The 19,944-nt window shown below is 35.1% G+C and overlaps 1 protein-coding gene across 1 annotated transcript in view; it reads right to left on the bottom strand.

Annotated features, from left to right (window-relative positions):
- Window positions 1-19,944, bottom strand: part of SNX4 (sorting nexin 4) — a 56,257-nt gene that overhangs the window by 2,548 nt on the left and 33,765 nt on the right. Inside the window, exons 8-12 of the mRNA XM_019723690.3 lie at window positions 12,902-12,963; window positions 7,903-7,968; window positions 5,306-5,395; window positions 3,754-3,853; window positions 474-619 (exon numbers count right to left, since the gene is read on the bottom strand). Of these exons, the coding sequence (XP_019579249.2) occupies window positions 474-619; window positions 3,754-3,853; window positions 5,306-5,395; window positions 7,903-7,968; window positions 12,902-12,963 (464 nt within the window). The remainder of the gene's footprint in view (window positions 1-473; window positions 620-3,753; window positions 3,854-5,305; window positions 5,396-7,902; window positions 7,969-12,901; window positions 12,964-19,944) is intronic.

The raw sequence follows: 19,944 nt of genomic DNA, 5'->3' as shown, positions 1-19,944 counted from the left end.
TTGAAGGGCTTGTAATTTAGCCTGGGACACTCACACAGAGCAACAAACCACCCAGTACAAAACTGCCACGCCGCAGTGGCACGAACAAAGTGCTACGATAGCCTGCAAGGATAAGAGAAGGCTTCACAAAGGAAGTAACACAGAGCTAGGCACTGAAGAATGATCAGGTTTTCATTAAATGACAGAAAAGAAAAGGCAGGGAATGTGCAAAGGATAGAAATCATGAAAAGCGCAGGAAAATAATATGATGAATCTGAAACCTTCTTCTTCCTTTTTCCTCCACACTAAAACAACTGTTTTCATAACAGTTGTCAAATTTGACAGATAAGTCAAATTTCTTAGGAATTCCATCACTGCATTTCAGAAGAACAGGCTATATTCAGGGATGCCAATGAAGCCGGGAATTGTTATAAAGCAACGATCTGCCATGTAGTATACATGTCCAGTTTTGTTAAACATCTTAGCATTTTTACCTGCCTTCCAAATTTTTAGACTTCAGCTGTTGTTCGCCTTCACTTATTTGTTCTTCAAGCACTTTTACTCTGGCTTCTCTCTGCTCTGGAGTTTCTTGACCAAAGAGCTTGGTAGTCATTCCCTTCAAAGAAAATGTTCTCACAGTCTAAAAGGAAATAGAAACAGATGAATGGATAAACAAAATGTGATGTGTACATACAATGATATATTGTTCAGTCATAAAAAGGAAGGAAATTCTCACACATGCTACAATATGGATGAACCTTGACATCATGCTAAGAGAAAAATAAGCCAGTCACGAAAAGACAAATGATTCTGCTTATAGGAGGTATCTAGAGTAGTCAAATTCACAGACAGAAGGTAGGATGGTGGTTGCCAGGGGTTGCGGGAAGAGGGAAATTGATAGTTGACATTTAATGGGTATAGTTTCAATTTGCAAGATGAAAAGAGTTCTGGAGGTTGGTTCCACAATAATGTAAATGTACGGTGGGAGCAGGGACGGTAGAAGACGGTAAAGGGGGTCAAATATATGGTGATGGAAGAACTGACTCTGGGTGGTGAACACATAATGCAGTGTATAAATGATTTTAGAATTGTACACTTGAAACCTATGTAGTTTTGTTGACCACTGTCACCCCAATAAATTTTAATTAAAAAACTGTGAATGTACTTACTACTACTGAACTGTATACTTAAAAATGGTTAAAATGGGGGGCGGCCCAGTGGCTCAGGCGGTTAGAGGTCTGTACTCCTAACTCCGAAGGCTGCCGGTTCGATTCCCACATGGGCCAGTGGGCTCTCAACCACAAGGCTGCAGTTCAACTCCTCGATCCTGCAGGGATGGTGGGCAGCGCCCCTTGCAACTAAGATTGAACACAGCACCTTGAGCTGAGCTGCCACTGAGCTCCCAGATGGCTGTTCTTGGTTGGAGCGCATCCTTTCAACTACAAGGTTGCCAGTTCAATTCCTCGAGTCCCGCAAGGGATGGTGGGCAATGCCCCCTGCAACTAGAAAACGGCAACTGGACCTGGAGCTGAGCTGCGCCCTCCACAACTAAGACTGAAAAGACAACAACTTGAAGCTGAACGGCACCCTCCACAACTAAGATTGAAAGGACAACAACTTGACTTGGAAAAAAAAAAAAAAAGGCGTGGAAGTATACACTGTTCCTCAATAAAGTCCTGTTGCCCTTCCCCAATTAAAAAAAAAAAAATCTTAAAAAAAAAAATGGTTAAAATGATAAATTTTATGTTATGTATATTTTACCAGGATTAAAAATTTTAGAAAAAGGAAACAAAACTTTTGCCATTTTCTCCCTAGCTCAAACAGAAGGACGATAAGCTTTACAACCAAGGTGCTCCTAATACTTAAGACTGCTAACACTGGAAAAACATGGAATAGTCAAAAGGGGTAAAATTCTAACTGAACTTTTTTGTTTCTCTTTTTAATTTTTATTTTTTTTAAGTTTCAGGTGTACAAAACAACGTAATGGTCAGACATTTACACCCCTCACAAAGTGATAACCCCCCTAATCTACTACCCCTCTGACATCATATATAGCTATTACAGTACCACTGACTATATTCCGTATACTGTACTTTATATCCTGTGAATATCTATATATTATATAATTATAGTTGACATTCAATATTATTCTACTTAAGCTTCAGGTGTACAGTGCAGTGGTCAGGCAGCTACAGAGTTTATGAAGTGCTTCCCCTGATAAGTCCAGTACCCATCTGGCACCTTACATGATCTTTACAACATAATGTATTTCATATCCCCGTGACTATTTTGTGACTACCAATTTATACTTTCTAATCCCTTCACCTTCTCCACTGTCCTCACCTCACTCCCATCTAGCAACCATCAGTTTTTCCTCTATATCTCTGAGACTGTTTCTGTTTACTTTGCTCATTTATTCAGTTCTTTAGATTCCACATATTAACTGAGATCATATGGTATTTGTCTTTCTCTGTCTGACTTATTTCAGTTAGCATAATATTCTCTAGGTGCATCCATGTTGTTGCAAATGGTAAGATTTCATTCTTTTTTATGGCCAAGTAATACTCCACTGAATAAATGTACCACAGTTTCTTAATCCAGTCGTCTACCAATGGGCAGTTCGGTTGTTTCCAAATCTTGGCTATTTTGAATAGCACTGCAATAAACATAAGGGTGCATATATTTTTTCGAATTAGTGTTTTGGATTTCTCTGGCTAAATACCAGGAGTAGAATTGCTGCGTCATCTAACTGAACTTCTTAATTGAATGGAAAACTTAGGAAAGTGGTCATATTTTAAAAAATTACTCTAACATATAAAATATATAAAATTCAACAGGCAAAATGGAAATAAACCAAACTGAAGAAACATATTTCAAATCTGCATAACTACACTGAAACTTGGGTATCTTTAATAAAATAGGATGCCTAAGGTCAAGCCTCAAGCTTTACTCCTCTAACATTTCTTCACTCTCTGGAGTTTCTGGATACACTTTGCTCTTCACATGTAGGAACAGAGAACCAAACTCCCTGAAAATGGCCTGGGAATTCCCCAAGTTTTAAAAATAAATTAGGCCTAGTGTATAGCTGTTTCATGGTCAAAGGTCTTTTCCCACATATATTTATGACTTTTCACACATGTAGCAAGTAGGTAACCTGTAAGCACTTTTATAACTAAAGCATTTGTTAACTATGAAGTGACATAAATGGTAACATTGTTACTGCTTCATTACTTCCAGATTGTGTGCTCTCTGTGAGACAGCTAAGTTATTCCAATGAAATAGTTGGACAGTAGAAAGCTGATTATAAAAATGATCTAAGTCTAGTATAATAAGATAGGAATTTTCTTCACAAGTACTCACTGTAAGTGTTCAAGAATAAAGTACACAAAACACTCATTAGGAGTGACACTAATTCTAACTGGGTACAGTTTTTCAAAGAAAACTAAAATTTCTATAATATACCTTGTACAATTAAACCTGACAAAGGCTATTACTTCAATCCCAAAGAACGTTTTTCACTTGGACTTAATCAGAAATGAGATGATACTTATTACACAGAGCAGTATTAAAATGTTTTACAATACCATACAATACAATGTTTTAATAGCTTACTAGCTTACATCTTTTTATACCAAGACCACAACCCAAAGAATCATAAAGTTGCCCATAAATTATTCTCCTGTGAAAGCTACAGGCACCCTGAGTATCAGAACCGCAGCTCATTCCACATGAGACTTGATACAATACCAGAGGCCTAAATGGGAAAACACTTACCCCAGTTGCCAGTTCCTCACACTGCTGCTTCTTGGATGCTAAGTCCTGAGCAGCCATCTCCAAGTCATACTGCATGAGTTCATGTTTCCTACATACAGCCCTAGGGATAAAAAAAAGTGCTGCGATTTAATTTTTGTGGCTTCTCTTTTAACATGTTAACATTTTTTTCCACAGGTGAAGTGGAGGCATCACAATGTCTTGCTAGGGTCAAAACTTGTGTAACCAGAATTTTCAAGTTTACATGTAGTAGCCCAACATTAAAAATTAAATCTAGCAGAACTTAAGCATACAAACTTGACATATATGTACAACAAAAAAGGTTGTTTTCTAGATACTTGCAAGTTTTTTTTTCAGTAAATATACCATTATCCCATCATAAAAAAAATTTTGTATAACATAGGAACTAATGCTATATTCTCACATAGCAACTGAGTATTTGTTTAAAAAGCTATCTCAAAGTTTTCTTCTTTATTTAGAAATGTCTATTCATTTTTATTATCATGAAAATAATCCATGCTCACTGTAAAAAAAAAAAAAAAGATTCTGATATAGAAATGCACAAAGAAAAAAAAGTTTCAAGATTGCTCTTTTCCCCAATGCCAATACCCAGACACAATCCATGTTAACAGATGGTGTATATCTTTCTCGACTTTAGTCAGGCATTTATAACATATATACACATATCTATAAACCCCAGTGATTCCACATCTTTTCTTACTTAACGATAGACCACGAACATGTTTCCATATCAATACATGTTAATCTTTTCTATAATTTTTAAGAGCTTCAGAAAATTCCACTGTACTTAGAACTTTCTTTTCCTTGGTAACTTGAAAATACGCTGGTGAAACTCTTTACTACTCAAAGTTCTACCAGGAAAAAGACTAACAATGTGATGTTTTCATACCAGTCACTGAACAGCTAAAGGAATATTGCTCCACTGTTTTACTAACAGAATTTTTAAACTGCTTTTAAAAATGACAGGAAAATGACCAAAAGTGGCTACGACCAAAAGCCACCTATTATAGGAAAATGATTCATTTTTCTAAAATGGATGGAAAAACACAGTACCTTCTCAATTAAACATGACTATCTACCACAGAGTTCTGTTTGGCTCTGTAGGAGATACCGTAAAAACAGGAGACAAAGTCCCAATATTAATAAGTTTTACAACCTTACTGAAGACAGAAGATACGCAGGTGTGGAAAAAAATTAAAGCATAAAAACGGCAATATACAACCTAGCAGATAGTGCTACACGTAAGAGCAATCTGTTCTTTCTTTCAATCTTCAAACTGAAAAAAGTAGAAAGAACATACAGACAGGCCTGATGCCTAAGGCTGAGAGGTTTTATCAATGTTATGTTTCAAGAACAGGGATTGTGTTAAATTTCTATGCCAACCACCCTGCAACACAGAGGAATACAAAGAGACCTCATTCAATATCTGGGGGAATTAATTCATCTAAAAACCAACTTACTATCTCTATTTTGGAATACATTTAGAGAATGGTGACCAGCCATAGCCTGCACCTGGAACACTTATTATACTAACCGTAGTGCTTCTGCATAAAAAAGATACTCCTTTAACTGATCTGCATAATGTTCTTCATCTTCCAAAATATCATCAATAGAAGATGCATACCTGTTTAAAAAAAAACACTGCAGAAGTAACTTATCAGGGCACAAAGTACTAATATTCTAAAGAAGAGCTGTCCAAAGTATGGTCCACAGACCACTTACCATACCCATCAGTGACAAAAGTAAATACCGAAACTGAGAAGAACTATTTAGAACCATTTATAGCAATTTTCAATTACTATGATAACTGAATTTTACCAAAATGTTTAGATCAGGAGCGGCCTGGAAATAAAACAAAAAGGTCCTGCTTACAAGTAGCTTAAGAAGCACTAAAACACTGTAATTTTTTTTTATTCAAAGGTTTTATAAAAGGGCTACAAAATCAGTAGAAAGAATAAAGAGTTTAATATAACTGGTGCACAAGTGTTCCTGGTAGCAACCACATACAGTAATGTCAAAAAGCTACCAAAGGAAAAATCAAGCAAATAAAGATTACAGAAAATTTTAGAAGCCTCATTTTATTCTAATTCTCAATAGCAACCTCTGCTTTAATTCGGACAAGTTCTTCATTGTCATGCCATTCTCATTCCTGGACCTGAGTCTTTCCTTGCACAGAAATGTGATGGCACTCCACACTGGTTCTCCAAATCCTGCAAGCACATATCTCAACACCTCTAGGAAATACTCCTAGATTACTTTAGTCCTTATTCATCACTTCACTTCTGACCGCTTATCAACAATTTAGAACTTAAATTTTATCAAAGTAATGTCTTGAATATAGTTTTATTTCTCTGATCACATTACAAATTCTGTAAGGACATGGGCTATGTCATTTACTACTTCTGTATAGTATAATGGTTATGTTTTTCTCAAATTAATTCTGATTCGAATAAAAGAAATATATACTTTATGTCTCCAGGCCTGTTTTACGTAGGCAAGTAAATAAAGTTTACTTAAATTCTAAAAATAAGCAAACTTAAGGTAAGGTTCATTGAAAAGAGATGTGCTTATAGGATTTATAAAAGTAGGCAAATTACACATTCTGGATTCATAAATTTACATTTGTAGAGTGTGGAATTTCTTCTATGTGACTGAAAAATGTCTTAAGAATCATTGTTTTAAGTAGGAAAAACTGCCTTTAGTCACCAATCCATGATTCTGGACGAGTTAATGTTAAGGAAACAAAAAAGAACCACAGGGATGGTGGTTTGAAAATAGGAAACATAGTGCAGGGATAAATGGCACATCCTTAGGTGGAAAAGTCTAAGTGGTAAAGAAATTTTGCTATCAGCACTGAAATTAATTTTATTTAACAGTTTAAATAAAGGGATAATCCTAAATTCCTACAAATACTGAAAATGTTAAGTCAACGCAGGGAAACTTAACAAATTGGTTGAAAAGTAGCCATGGTCCAAAGAAAAATAATACTTAGATAAAATAATTTTTATTTTTTTTTTTGGATTTTGAGTTGTAGTTCTTCATATATTGTGGTTGGAAATGTTTATTCCCAGTCTTTTAAATAATTTTTAAATGTACAGGTCAGTGGCATTAAATACATTCACACTGTTGTGCAACCACCACCATCATCCATCTCCAGAACTTTTCCATCTTCCCCAAAAGAAACTGTACCCATTGAACAGTAACTCTAACATTTCTTCCTCCCCCAAGAGGAGCTTTTGATAGGCAAAATTTTGATGAAGAACAATTTACTATTAAAATTTTTTTTTTCCTTTTCAGGTCCTCTTTAAGAAATCTTTGCTTACTCAAAGGTTGCAACAATATTTTCCTATGTTTTCTACTAAAAGCTGTAATTTTAACTTTTAGGCTTATGAAAAAGATCCAAATTGAATTAGTTTTTATGTAAGGTATGACTCAAAAGTTCATTTTTTTTTTCCCCACATAGATAACCAGTTATTTCCAGAACTATTTCTTGAAATGGATATAAATGTGGGTCTATTTCTGGACTCTACTGATCCTATATCCTGCATCTTTGTTAAATTCAGTAGTTAGTTCTGTAATGGTTTTAGTTGATTCTTTATGATTTTCTGAGTAAAAAATCCCATTAACTGCAAATAAAGACAGTTTTGCTTCTTCCTTTCTAAGATTTATGCCTTTCATTTGGTATTCTTGTTTCATTGCACAACTAGAACCTCTGGTACAATGTTTACAAGAAGTAGTGTGAGCAGATAATCTTGCCTTGTTCCTCATCTAAGGAGAAAGCGTCAATATATCATTATTAAGTACAATATTAGCTGTAAATTTTACACTGAGGAAATTCCTTTTATTCAGTTTGATGAGAAGTTTTACTGTGAATAAATGCTGAAATGCTTTTTCTACATGTACTGAAATGAACATACAGATTTTCCTCTTTATTCTGGTATGTGAATTAGACTGATTGGTTTTTGAATGTTAAATTAACCTCGCATTCCTGAGATAAACTTAAGTCAGATCTGTATACACAAAACATAATATAACTGCCAGCAAACTTGATAAATAACAGAAGAGTCACTAGCACTTCACCACTGAACTTCATTCACCTCGGGTTTTACCTTAAATGTTCTAGGTACTTACACATCCATGTGATGACCAGCACTCTGCAGGCCATCCCCCATTTCTTTTTCTATGGCACTCCACTCACTAGGAACAAAAAGATAAAACCCAAAACATCATGAATTAGATACAGAATATTAAATGGAATCTTTTACAAGATTTTCTTTTAGCTAGCTTATATATATGTACAGTATATGTATTTGGATTTATCTTGTGATGCAAATATGCTGCTTTCCCCTTAAGCTTACAACTAAATGTAAGTGAAGGCTTTAAAATGTTAGTTCAAAAGTTGTTACCTACTGCTGTTAAGTGCAGAGTAGGTATCATACAAAACAGCTTCTGCTTACAGACAACTTTCTCAGCAAGAATGCCCATTTAAATCAATTGTGGAGCTTTTAGAAACTATGGGTGCTGCCCTGCTCTTGATCTACTTAATCAGAATCTCTGGGGTAGAGTTGAGGTACGTATATTTTTACACGTTCCACAGATGATTCTGATGAGCACACCTGATTACATGCCACTATATAATAGCTAACAGAAAAAGACGATTGTACAGAAACAGGTGCACAATGAAATTTCAATAATTTGCACTAAAGTTTCATGAGAAAGTTTACTAGAAACCACAAATCATTTTGTCATTTCTGTGAAATGCTTCAAATAAAAATTCCTTTTTATGGGAAGTTATATATGTAGGTTATAGCAAACTGGAAAAAGAAATCTATGTAATATATTGATTTAATGATTCCATATCCACTTTTTTATGACTTAAGCGAAGTTGTTTTAATCCACTTATGACAAAAACAAGAGTAGTTTAGTTGTTTTGATATAAGAAAGTTGTTTCAGGATGTCATTATTTCATCTACGCTGTTGATAAGCACCTCAGCAGCTCAGCTCCTGAGGGGTCCCACTGGGGGCTTATCAGTAAGAATGTGTGGAGAAGCAATTATGGCAAGTAGACATTTAGACCATGAAAATTGAGAGTCCCCGAGGACTATGTGAGTTTCGGTTTGGGCAAAGCAACTTTTTGCTAACAAACAAAACAAAACAAACAAAAACAACTGTCAGAAGTCCCTTGGTGCATTAGCTCCTGCTGTGTTAGGGTTACTCTCATGGGCAGTGGGCTCAGTGGCTCCATCAAGGAAGTCAGCCTATTTGCCAACACCATATTCTTTGTTCCCTAGCAACATGCTCTAGCAACAGGGGACTTTTACTTTTGTGGTGGCAGCTAGAAATCAGCTCTTGGTTGGTAACCACTCATATAAAAATGTATACCTCATATTAAATTTGGTCTTTATTCCTTCATCTCTCCTTGCCTAGAACTATAGTATGATTAATCTGTCATTTGTTTAAAGTTTGTTATTTCTTTATTTGGCTTGTTAAGAAATATTCTTTATTGGCTATTATCCTGTATGCAAATGGCTTCTGAAATGATTCCCACAGCTAATCTGAATGGATCTTAGTAGCATTTGATAAAAGACTATGGACCTTTTCCCTAAGGAAGCAAAAATCACAAACAAAATTTTGCATATAATTTCAGAGACTTCAGACCCAAAGTCTATCCTCGCCTCTTGGATTAAGAATTCTGAACTACAAAACCACCAAGGTCCCTCCTGCTCTAGTATTTTACAATTCTATTAAAGAAAGGAAAAGACTCCAAAAATGCCCAAGCGGCAAGATTTTGGACAGGACTGAAAAATATTATTACAACAAAAACAAAGATTTAGAGCTAAATTTAGTCACCCAATCTGGTGTTCATCAGGGACAGAGGCACAAGAGGGAAAGTCTCCAGCCCCACGCAGATCTGTGGTAGTCGGTTTTGTTTATACTTCTGTATAAAATTTCATTTAAACAAAGTTCTATGCTAAGAAAGGGTTTGGAAATCACTTTCCTCACTTAACCCCACAATTGAATAATGACAAGAAAAACAATTCTGAGATAGCCTGTATTAAATTACAGCAGGCTGGAAGGTGGAAGGAAGAGACAAGAGAGACCAATCAGTTAACAACTGCAGGCCAAAACCAACAAAAGACTGCTTACATTCCTGAATGTATGTGGAAACTTTGAATTAACTTCCAGGTGGCTATTTCCTTTTGCTTACACATGAACTTTCTAGACTGTAGCCCACAACCAATCCACAAGAGCGAACAGTTCTTCCTTACAGACTATGCACCTATCCCAGACTAGCCCCACTTCACCTTCTCCCACCCCCTTTACCTATGTATGGCCAGTGTAAATTTTCTTCCCCAGACTTGTATAAGAGTCCTGTCAGCTCCAGGACAGCGGCTGTGATGTCTTCTCACCTAGCCCTGCTGCTGGTGGCTAGTCTGCGTGCCCTGGGGCATGATCCTTTTGTATGGCTAGCTACGCCTCAATAAAACCTTTCTTTCAGAAAAACTTGCCTCTGTGAAGGTTTTTGTTTAACAAATACTTAAAATCAGGCTCAGAGATTTAATATGGTTTACTCAGGCAGCTGACCAGAGAGCTTAGAATCAACCGCCAATACTGTTCTACTAATCCCAACCTACACTTTTTTTTTTTGGTATTCTTATTCAAAAGAGCTCTTTACTTCCACTCACCATGTATATAACCAAAAAATATACAATCATTACACAAAATATTTCCTGTGTCTTTGAGCTCTGAGGTACTCAAGTTTTGTGTATCCCTGATCATGTACACATGACTTTAAAAAAAAAATTTGCTTGTGTATTTTTCTGGAATCCCTTGAAAGAAATTATATCAATTAAACTGCTCTTGTCCTTGTCCTGTGAATTACTACCGCCCTCCCCTTTGAAGCCCCAGGCTCCTGTCCCATTCCTTAGCTCCTGTCCCATTCCTTAGCTCAGGATGGCAGACAAGCTTTAAATGCTCCACTTGCCCTTGAGTCTCCTGTCTTTGGGGCTCCATTTAAGCAAGAAATCAATTTTTTCTTCCTGTTAATCTCTTATGCCAAAGTAATTATTAGACCAGCCAAAGAACCTAAAAGGAAAGAAAAGTTTTTCTGCCCTATAGCCTAATTTTCCTAAAAAGATAAAGAATTCCTGAGAATCAACTAAGAAATCAGACTACCATCCCAATAGGAAAAAAAGGCAAAAGATATACACAGACAATTTATGAAATAGGAAAACAAAAAATGGCTGTTAGTCATTAAGGAAAAAAGTTTGACTTCATTCATAATTAAGAGGAATGCAAATTATAACTATAGTAAGACACCATTTTGCACCATCAGTCTGGTAAAAACGAAAGTTTGCTAACACTTGTTTAGGTGAGGATGTGAGGAAACAGATACTAATACTTTGCTGGTAGGAGTTTAACACCTTTATGTAAGACAATTTGGCAGTATCTACCAAAACTACAAATGCAATTATCCGTAGACCCACTTGTAGAATTTTATCCTCCATACTTATACACATTCTTATACATGAACAAGAATATTTATTGCAGCACTGACTACAATAGCATAAGACAGGAAACAATTATCAAGAAGAACTTAGTTAAATAAATTATGATAATATGTTCAATAAAGCCCAATACAGTTATTTACTGATAATACTATATCTTGGAGAGTAGTTTTTAAGTGAAAAAAGCAAGGTAAACCAAGTAAACATAGCAATGTATACAACATGCTGCCTTTTCATGTTAAAAAAAAACAGAAAAAATGCATTGGTTTTGTAGGTTAATATATTATACATTTATAATGCTACATTTTACTAGAAGGATACACAAGATACTAAAAAACTGATATTAGGTGTGTTAGAGGAGGAGACCTGGGAGGGTGGCAGATAGGAGTAAGGAGACTTTTAATTGTATAAGCTTCTGTTCCTATTGAATTTTATGCCATATGAATGTATTACCTACCCAAAAATGTAAAATGGGTCATTTTAAATTAATTCAATCAGAAGGACTTATAATGGAACGTTAGTAAGGAGATTTTTTAAAGATTTGGGTAACTTCTAAAATGCCACAACCAAAATAATGAACACACAAATATTCACAAAAGGTTCACAAACAACCAAAAAATGCAAGTATATATTCTAATTTATACTAAAATTACTCCAAGACTGAAAAACCCACCTTGCAAAAGTCTTAAAAAATTATAGAGACACAAAAAAAGAAAAATCACTATTTGTATAAGACAGTGATTTCCAATGAAATCTTCTTGGGCATTATGCCAAGAAAGTAAAAGGTACCACTCACTGCTTCAGAGCAGTTTGTTTCACTTTTATCCAATCAACACAGAGGGTGCCAAAAAAATGTATACACATTTGAAGAAAGGAAAAAACTGTATTAAAACTGTAATACTCAATATATACCAGTAACAAAAGATGAATACAAGTCATGTTTGACTTCTGCAATTACAAGAGGTGCTCAAAGTGGTTACCATCAGTGTCCAGACATTTCTGATTATGGCAAACTACTGCTTGAGCAATGGTGACCAAAGTATCTACTTGTATCATTGCACATGCCATTGCAATTTCTTCACACAGTACCATGCGTCTCAAAGTTATGAATGCGTGCAATTGTTAGGCGTGTTGGAGGTTCTGTTGCATACTCAACACCTTCATTGTTGTACTTCCATAAAGTTCTCGAATTTCAAATACCACTTCAAAATCGTCTTGCGTTCCTCGAATGACAACCGTGTTTCCGCCATTTTCTCTCACTGTCTTGCCTGTCACATGGTGACACTAGCATTCATTTGATTAACACCATCTTTTGAGTGAATGTCATACTACACATTGCTACCATAATTCAATTCAACTTTGAAAAGTAATTCATAGGTAACATCTCTTAAAATGGGTATACATGTTTTTGGCACCCCCAGCACCCCTCGTATATAGGACTTCCTCACTATTTTTTTTTTTTTAAAGAAAGGTTTTTAAACAAACAGTTTGAAAACTATTACAAGACATGATTTTTTAAAATAATCTACTTTTCCAGAGTCAAAAATTTTCAAGAATTATAGTCCTTAGGCAAAAAGCTAATTAGAGCTAATGTTTATTTTAAAAGTTTATATAACGCTTACCTGAAAACTCGCCCATAATTCCCATGCACTTTATATACACCATAGAGTCGATCTGCTACTCTCTGGAATAAATATTTAAAGACATTGTTATTAGGTTAGTTATATAGAGATTACTTTAAAAAAAGATTTCATCCTCATTAAAAAAATAAACATGCTTAGAACAATAAACTTGGAAAATATGGAAAAAACTTAAATCTCCCAAAGTCTTATCATGAGGGGGAAAAAAATAGTGTCATCATATTTATGCACTTTCATACTTCTTTCTATAAACAGGTTTTAATTATTGTCCTTAAGTTTCCTATATCAAGGGTGATAATATTTTTATCCAGCAGGTTAATAATTTTACCCAGCAGGTTAACAGTTCAAATGCCGTATTTTGCCATGTATAATGCGCGCTTTTTGGCCCAAATTTGTGAGGAAAAAAATAAGGATGCACATTATACATGGGTGATATTAATTCCTTATCTATGTAAATGTTTTTAATTCTTTTATTTATGCTTATGAGTTAAAAGCGTAACTCTAGAAATCAATAACGATATCCATATGCAAAATAATACCCTGGAATAAGATAATCGGTTTTGTTGAACTTATAATGAACTTGCGAACTTGCAATGGCAAAGAGTTCTTGGCCTTCTATGACGTGTAAATATTGTAAATTTGTTACCGGTACATAAAATTTCTTGTACCTTGTACCTGTTCTTGTGTTTCGTAATTATTTGTTACATAAAATGTCCATACCATAATTATATTAAAAAATAAATGCTAAAATTCCTTTATAACATAAAAAACAAGTACCTAAATGTAATGTAAACAAATACAAATTTAAATTAAAACGAAAGATATATTTTCCCTGAAAGTTTGGGCCAAAACCATGGGTGCACATTATACATGGGAGCACATTATACACGGCAAAATATGGTGGTTGCATAAAATTCCACCTAATAGTGTATAGAATATGTAAGCAGTCCTAGTTGGGTATATAGTTATCCCTAATTTTCTTCAGTATTATAAATAATGTAATAAGCCTCTCTGAAAGTAAGGCTTTTTCCAAATTTCAGATTGTTTCCTTATGATAATGTCCTCAAAGTAGAATTTACCAGGGGAAAGTATACAAATGTTTTCAATTTTATTGATAGTTTTATAAATGCTTAACATACGCAACATACTTCTATGCTACTTCATCAAGATAACTCCTTCTAATCAACAAACACATTCTATTTTTAGTAACAGAATTATAATTTAGATCACTGAGATGAAATATGTACTACCTAGCGATTCACACAAATTTTTAAAAAGACAAAACAAAACACATGTAGTAATCTGCTTCACTTTCCCCCAAAGTGTTATGGACATGAACTGGAAGACCAAAAGTTAATGCCAAATAAAATCCTAAAAAAATAAAATTAAATAAAAAAATCCTGGTATATAGTTTCTAAATGTAAACCCTGAGGATAAATTACCTCCCTAATTCCTTACTCAAACATGAGTAATTTTAGGAATTAGGCCATAACCACACAACAAATCTTAACCCTTTCAATACTTTCAATTCAATACAATTTAAACTGAACAAACCACCATTGTAATAATTTGTGAAGCAGGCCTAAGAATATCATAAAATGTTTTTCATCTCTCCTTGGCCTGCTCCGAAGAAACACCTGCTAAACTAGGGGGTGGCACACTACAGGTCTGCAGCTTGTTTCTTTAAAGTCTTTTTTGGAACCCATTCATGTTAGCATTGTCTATGGCTGCTTTCATGGCACAGCTGAATAGATTCCCCAGGGATCATATGGCCCAAGAAGCTGAAAATATTTTCTATCTGGCCTTCAGAAAGCTTGCCACGCCCTGCACTAGACTCAACTTTCAGGACAAAGCTCATGGTCATTATTCTGCTTGAAACTTTCCAGAGTTGTCCCAGACCTCTAAACAAATTTCTATAGGATGTTATTTCTCAATTATTTTTTGAGAGTCCAATAGAGTGTCAAAGGTGGGTTTTTTGGTGTTTTTTTTTTCAAAGTGGTTCTATCGTCAGGCAAGTTTGAGAAACACTGAGATAATGAAGTTTAACAGGTTTCTTTTCTGCAAGACTTAGATCTTTAACCCATCATATATGAATCATGACTGTCTGAGAGAGAGATATGGTTTGCATTTTACAGGACTGGTACTCCAAAGAATTTAAAGATGAAAATGCTATTCTAAAACACTAACTTTTCTAGATCCTTGCACTTTTAAAGTAGAAATCTCCTCCTGAAAGCTGAGCATTTTATCATCCACTTAAGATATGAAGCATGGAAGAGAGGGACAGAGCATGTTAGACAGCCATATAAGAACAAAAGCTGGAAGCAACAAAAGTACAAAATGCAGATCCAAAATAAATGTTCAAAAGAAAAAGTTTGTGAATCCCAGGTACTTAAAAGTTTATTTCTTTAAAGTATATCATTCCTGGCAGCTGATACAGAAGGAGCTTCTACCATAGTAATTAGAGGTTTGGAATATATTTTGGTCCACAAAGCATGATGAAAAGAGGCAAGAGTTTTCATACTCCAAAAAGGTGAGCAACCCCATGAAGAACTAGGCCACAGATCAGACATTCAGCAGTTATTATTGGACCAACAATGTTTCTGGAATAAACTCTTCATGGAAACAAACTGTTCTACACAAGCAAAACACAGAGTGACTTGTATCTAGGTCATCAAGGCAGTGAGAAAGAAGATGAAGCAAAGAAAAACTATATACTATATATCAAAAATTATCATTTCTAGAGAAAAAGAAAGATAAAAATGGCAGAGAAATAAAACATGAATTACTAAAACCTGAAAACAGATTAATTCAATGGTCGTTAGTAATCAAGAATATTAGTGCCAGGAAAAAGAGACTATACTCAATGATTTAGTCTAGACTAAATTTCATGTTTGTTGACAAGTCTTTCTTTTTGAAAATTGATCACCTGACAATTGATGGGAGAATTGACACCTAGGAGATTCTACGACAACAGAAGAAATTCGACAGATTCATGTTGACATCCTCTCTAGCTCTGAATCATTTGGATCTATGATAAGAATATCTTCTCTATCCTCACTAAGGTGATAGGTGATTAAGTATTTAAAAAGACAAGTTTCAGGGGCCGGCCGGTGGCTCAGGCGGTTAGAGCTCCATACTCCTAACTCCGAAGGTTGCCGGTTCGATTCCCACATGGGCCAGTGGGCTCTCAACCACAAGGCTGCCAGTTCAATTCCTCGACTCCCGCAAGGGATGGTTGGCTACGCCCCCTGCAACTAAGACTGAAAGGACAACAACTTGAAGCTGAATGGCACCCTCCACAACTAAGATTGAAAGGACAACAACTTGACTTGGAAAAAAAGGCCTGGAAGTACACACCGTTCCCCAATAAAGTCCTGTTCCCCTCCCTCAATAAACTCTTTAAAAAAAAGTTTCTTTTTTGCCAATTATAGTTGACATTCAATATTATTTTATGTAAGTTTCAGGTGTACAGCATAGTGATTAGACATTTATAATTCATGAAGTGATTCCCCCAATTAATCTAGTACTCACCTGGCACTAGACATAGTTATTACAATATTGTTGACTATATTCCCTATGCTGTACTTTACATCCCCGTGACTATTCTGAAACTGCCAAGCTAGACTTCTTAATCCCTTCATCTTTTCCACCCAGCCCCCAACTCCCCTCTCATCTGGCAACCACCAGTTTGTTCTCTGTATCTATGAGTCAGTTCTCCCTCAATCTGTTTTGTTCATTTATTTTGTTCTTTACAGATTCCACATATAAGTGAAATCATATCATATTTGTCTTTCTGACTTATTTCACTTAGCATAATATTCTCTAGGTCCATCCATACTGTCGTCACAAATGGTAAGATTTCAATTATTTTACGGCCAAGTAATATCCCATTGTATATATGTATCACTTCTTCATACAATCATTTATTGATAGGCATTTACGTTGCTTCCATATCTTGGTTATTATAAATAGTGCTGCAGTAAACATAGGGGTGCATGTATCTTTTCGAATTAGTGTCTTGGATTTCTTCAGATAAATACCCAGAAGTGGAATTGTTGGGTCATAAAGTAGTTCCATTTTTTATTTTTTAAGGAACCTCCATACTGTTTTCCATCGTGGCTGCACCAATTTGTAATCCCACCAACAGTGCATAAAGGTTCCCTTTTTTTCCACATCCTCCTCGCCAACACTTGTTTGTTGAGTTTTTGATGATAGCCATTCTGACAAGTGTGAGGTGATATCTCACTGTGGCTTTAATTTGCATTTCTCTGATGATTAGTAACACTGAGCATCTTTTCATGTCTACTGTTCATCTGTATGTCCTCTTTGGAGAAATGTCATTTCAGGTCCTCTGCCCACTTTTTAATTACGTTTTTTTGTTGTTGTTTTTTGATTTTTTTTTTTTGGTATTGAGCTGCAGGAGTTCTTTATAAATTTTGGACATTAACCCCTTATTGGATATATCATTGGTGAATATCTTTCCCCATTTAGTAGGCTGTTTTTTCATTTTGTTGGTGGTGTCCTTTACTGTGCAAAAACTTTTGTTTGATGTAGTCCCATTTGCTTATTTTTTCTTTTGTTTCCCTTGTCCAAGGAGATACGGAGATATATCAGAAAAAAATATTACTAAGAGCAATATCAGAGAGTTTACTACCTATATTGTCTTCTAGTTTTATGGTTTTGGGTCTTACATTTAAGTCTTTAAGCCATTTTGAGCTTATTCTTGTATGTGGTATAAGAAGGTGGTCCAGTTTCATTTTTTTTGCATCTATCTGTCCAATTTTCCCAACGTCATTTATTGAATAGACTGTCTTCACCCCATTGCATATTCTTGCCTTCTTTGTCATAGACTAAATGACCATACAGGTGTGGGTTTATTTCTGGGATCTCTATTCTCTTCCATTGATCTATGTGTCTGTTTTTATGCCGGTACCATGTTGCTAAAAGGACAAAGTTTTATGCTATTCTAGTAGATGATCTTATTTTGAAAATCTGGACATACATAGCTTTTCTCTTATTTTAAATTATCTCCTAAGGAGTCAATGATTATAAGATTTAAACCTTGAAACTTACTGCCAAAATGGTTTCCAAAGGAGCTGTATGTTATACTTTATATTGCCACCATAACTGAATACCAAAGGTGCCAAAAGGATGTATACTTTGGTCAACGTTGCTCAAGCAGTACTTCGCCATAATCAGAAGTGTCTGGACGGTGATGGTAATCACTTTGAGCACCTCTTTTAATTGCAGAACTCAAACATGACTTGTATTCATCTTTTGTTATTGGTATATATTGAGTATTACAATTTTAATATAGTTTTCCTTTCTTCAAATGTGAATACATTTTTTTGGCACCCTCTATATTTCACAAACACTGGATATTTACTTTACCATCTTTATAAATGACTACAAATTAAATGTCAAATAGTATCATAATTATAATTTGCATTTTTAGGGCATCAGCAAAGTTAAACATTCCCCCCCTCCCTTTTAAAGTTGCTTTCTCCTAGAAGGGTAACATATATACCGTATTTCCCCGAAAATAAGACCAGGTCTTACATTAATTTTTGCTCCAAAAGACTCATTAGGGAGTATTTTCAGGGGATGTCTTATTTTTTCATGTACAACAATCTACATTTATTCAAATACAGTCATGTCGTCTTCTTCTGGAACATCGTCATAACACTAAATGCATCCGTCTGGCTGACGATCTTAACTGGGGTTTATTTTCGGGGTAGATCGTATTTTCGGGGAAACATGGTAGTAGTAGCAAATAAGGGATTTGGAGCCAGACAAATGTGAATTCAAATTCCAGCTTCTTCTTACTTTAGGGATTGAATTTGGAAAATATATTACACCATTCCAAGCCTTACTATTGTATCTTTCTCTTAGAAGTGGAAACAACCTTTATTATATAACTTTGTGAGGACTAAATAACATTTGTAAACTTCCTGGCAATAAGCAAGGTGGCTCAATGAAAATCAGTTCTCTCCTCCCTCAATCTACTTGAATTCATATCCTTTGTTAATGTATCATGTGTAGGTAGTTAAGAGCATGAGCTCTGTAGTCAGACAAAGGTTTAAATTCTAGCTCCACACATCTATTTATAGTGTGATATTAGGCAAATTACTTAACTTCATTTGCCTTTGTTTTCTAATCTATAAAATGGGGACAATAACAGTATTGACCTTCAAAGGCTACCATGGGAATTACATAAGAATAATATAATATACTTGAGCACCACGGCTGATATACAGTGGTAAATAAATGTCAGATACCAGTATTATTTTCCTTTTGTTCTAGTTTACAAAACACAAATTATTTCATCTGAATCTCATAACTATGAATAAAGCACCCATTCATACAACAAATATTTATTCAATACTTACTATGTGCCAGGCAGATATTCCCTTTTTCCAGCAAAGGAAACAAACTTATAAAACCTACTAGATTTGCCAGAAGGATCTGGTAAATGGCAGAGAGAAGTTCCAAACCCAACTCCTCTCAATCTAAGGCCATCTGCCCTTTCTGGTTGTTATGTTTTGATGTCTTCAATATTTAACTCTTTAACCTATCTGTAATTTTTGTTTTGCCTTTTCTACTTTAAAAGAATTCTCCTTGACAGGAAAGACAATGAAATAATTATATTTTCACATCTGTTAGCAATTCATCATCTGTCTCAGTGTCCAAGCCTTCTTCTCTTGACGCTCTGAATGTTACAAAAAGGCCCTCCCTACTGTGCTTTCTGCATTGTTTGCAGGCTTCTGTTAGTGGTGGGTTTTGACCTTCCATTTTTATGTTTCTGTTACTATCCATGACTAAAGAGCCTTTCTCCCAATTTTAGAACACTCAGAATTTTAGCTAATCAGAAAGCATTCTGTATTTTTCATTGGCATGTCTCTCATTTATACACTCAGAATTTCAATGTGACTCACAGGTCAAGTGCTGCCTTTCCTTTGAAGAGCTCAAGCTATCTTTCATGTCAATCAAGTTTCCGAGGCCTGTTTTCATAAAGTTGGGGATAA

The sequence above is a fragment of the Rhinolophus sinicus genome, chromosome 17 (genome assembly GCF_057876585.1).
Source record: "Rhinolophus sinicus isolate RSI-liver-muscle chromosome 17, RSI-T2T, whole genome shotgun sequence".
Lineage (NCBI taxonomy): Eukaryota > Metazoa > Chordata > Mammalia > Chiroptera > Rhinolophidae > Rhinolophus > Rhinolophus sinicus.
The sequence above is the reverse complement of the archived record's forward strand: the minus strand, read 5'-3'. Positions and strand labels throughout refer to the sequence as shown.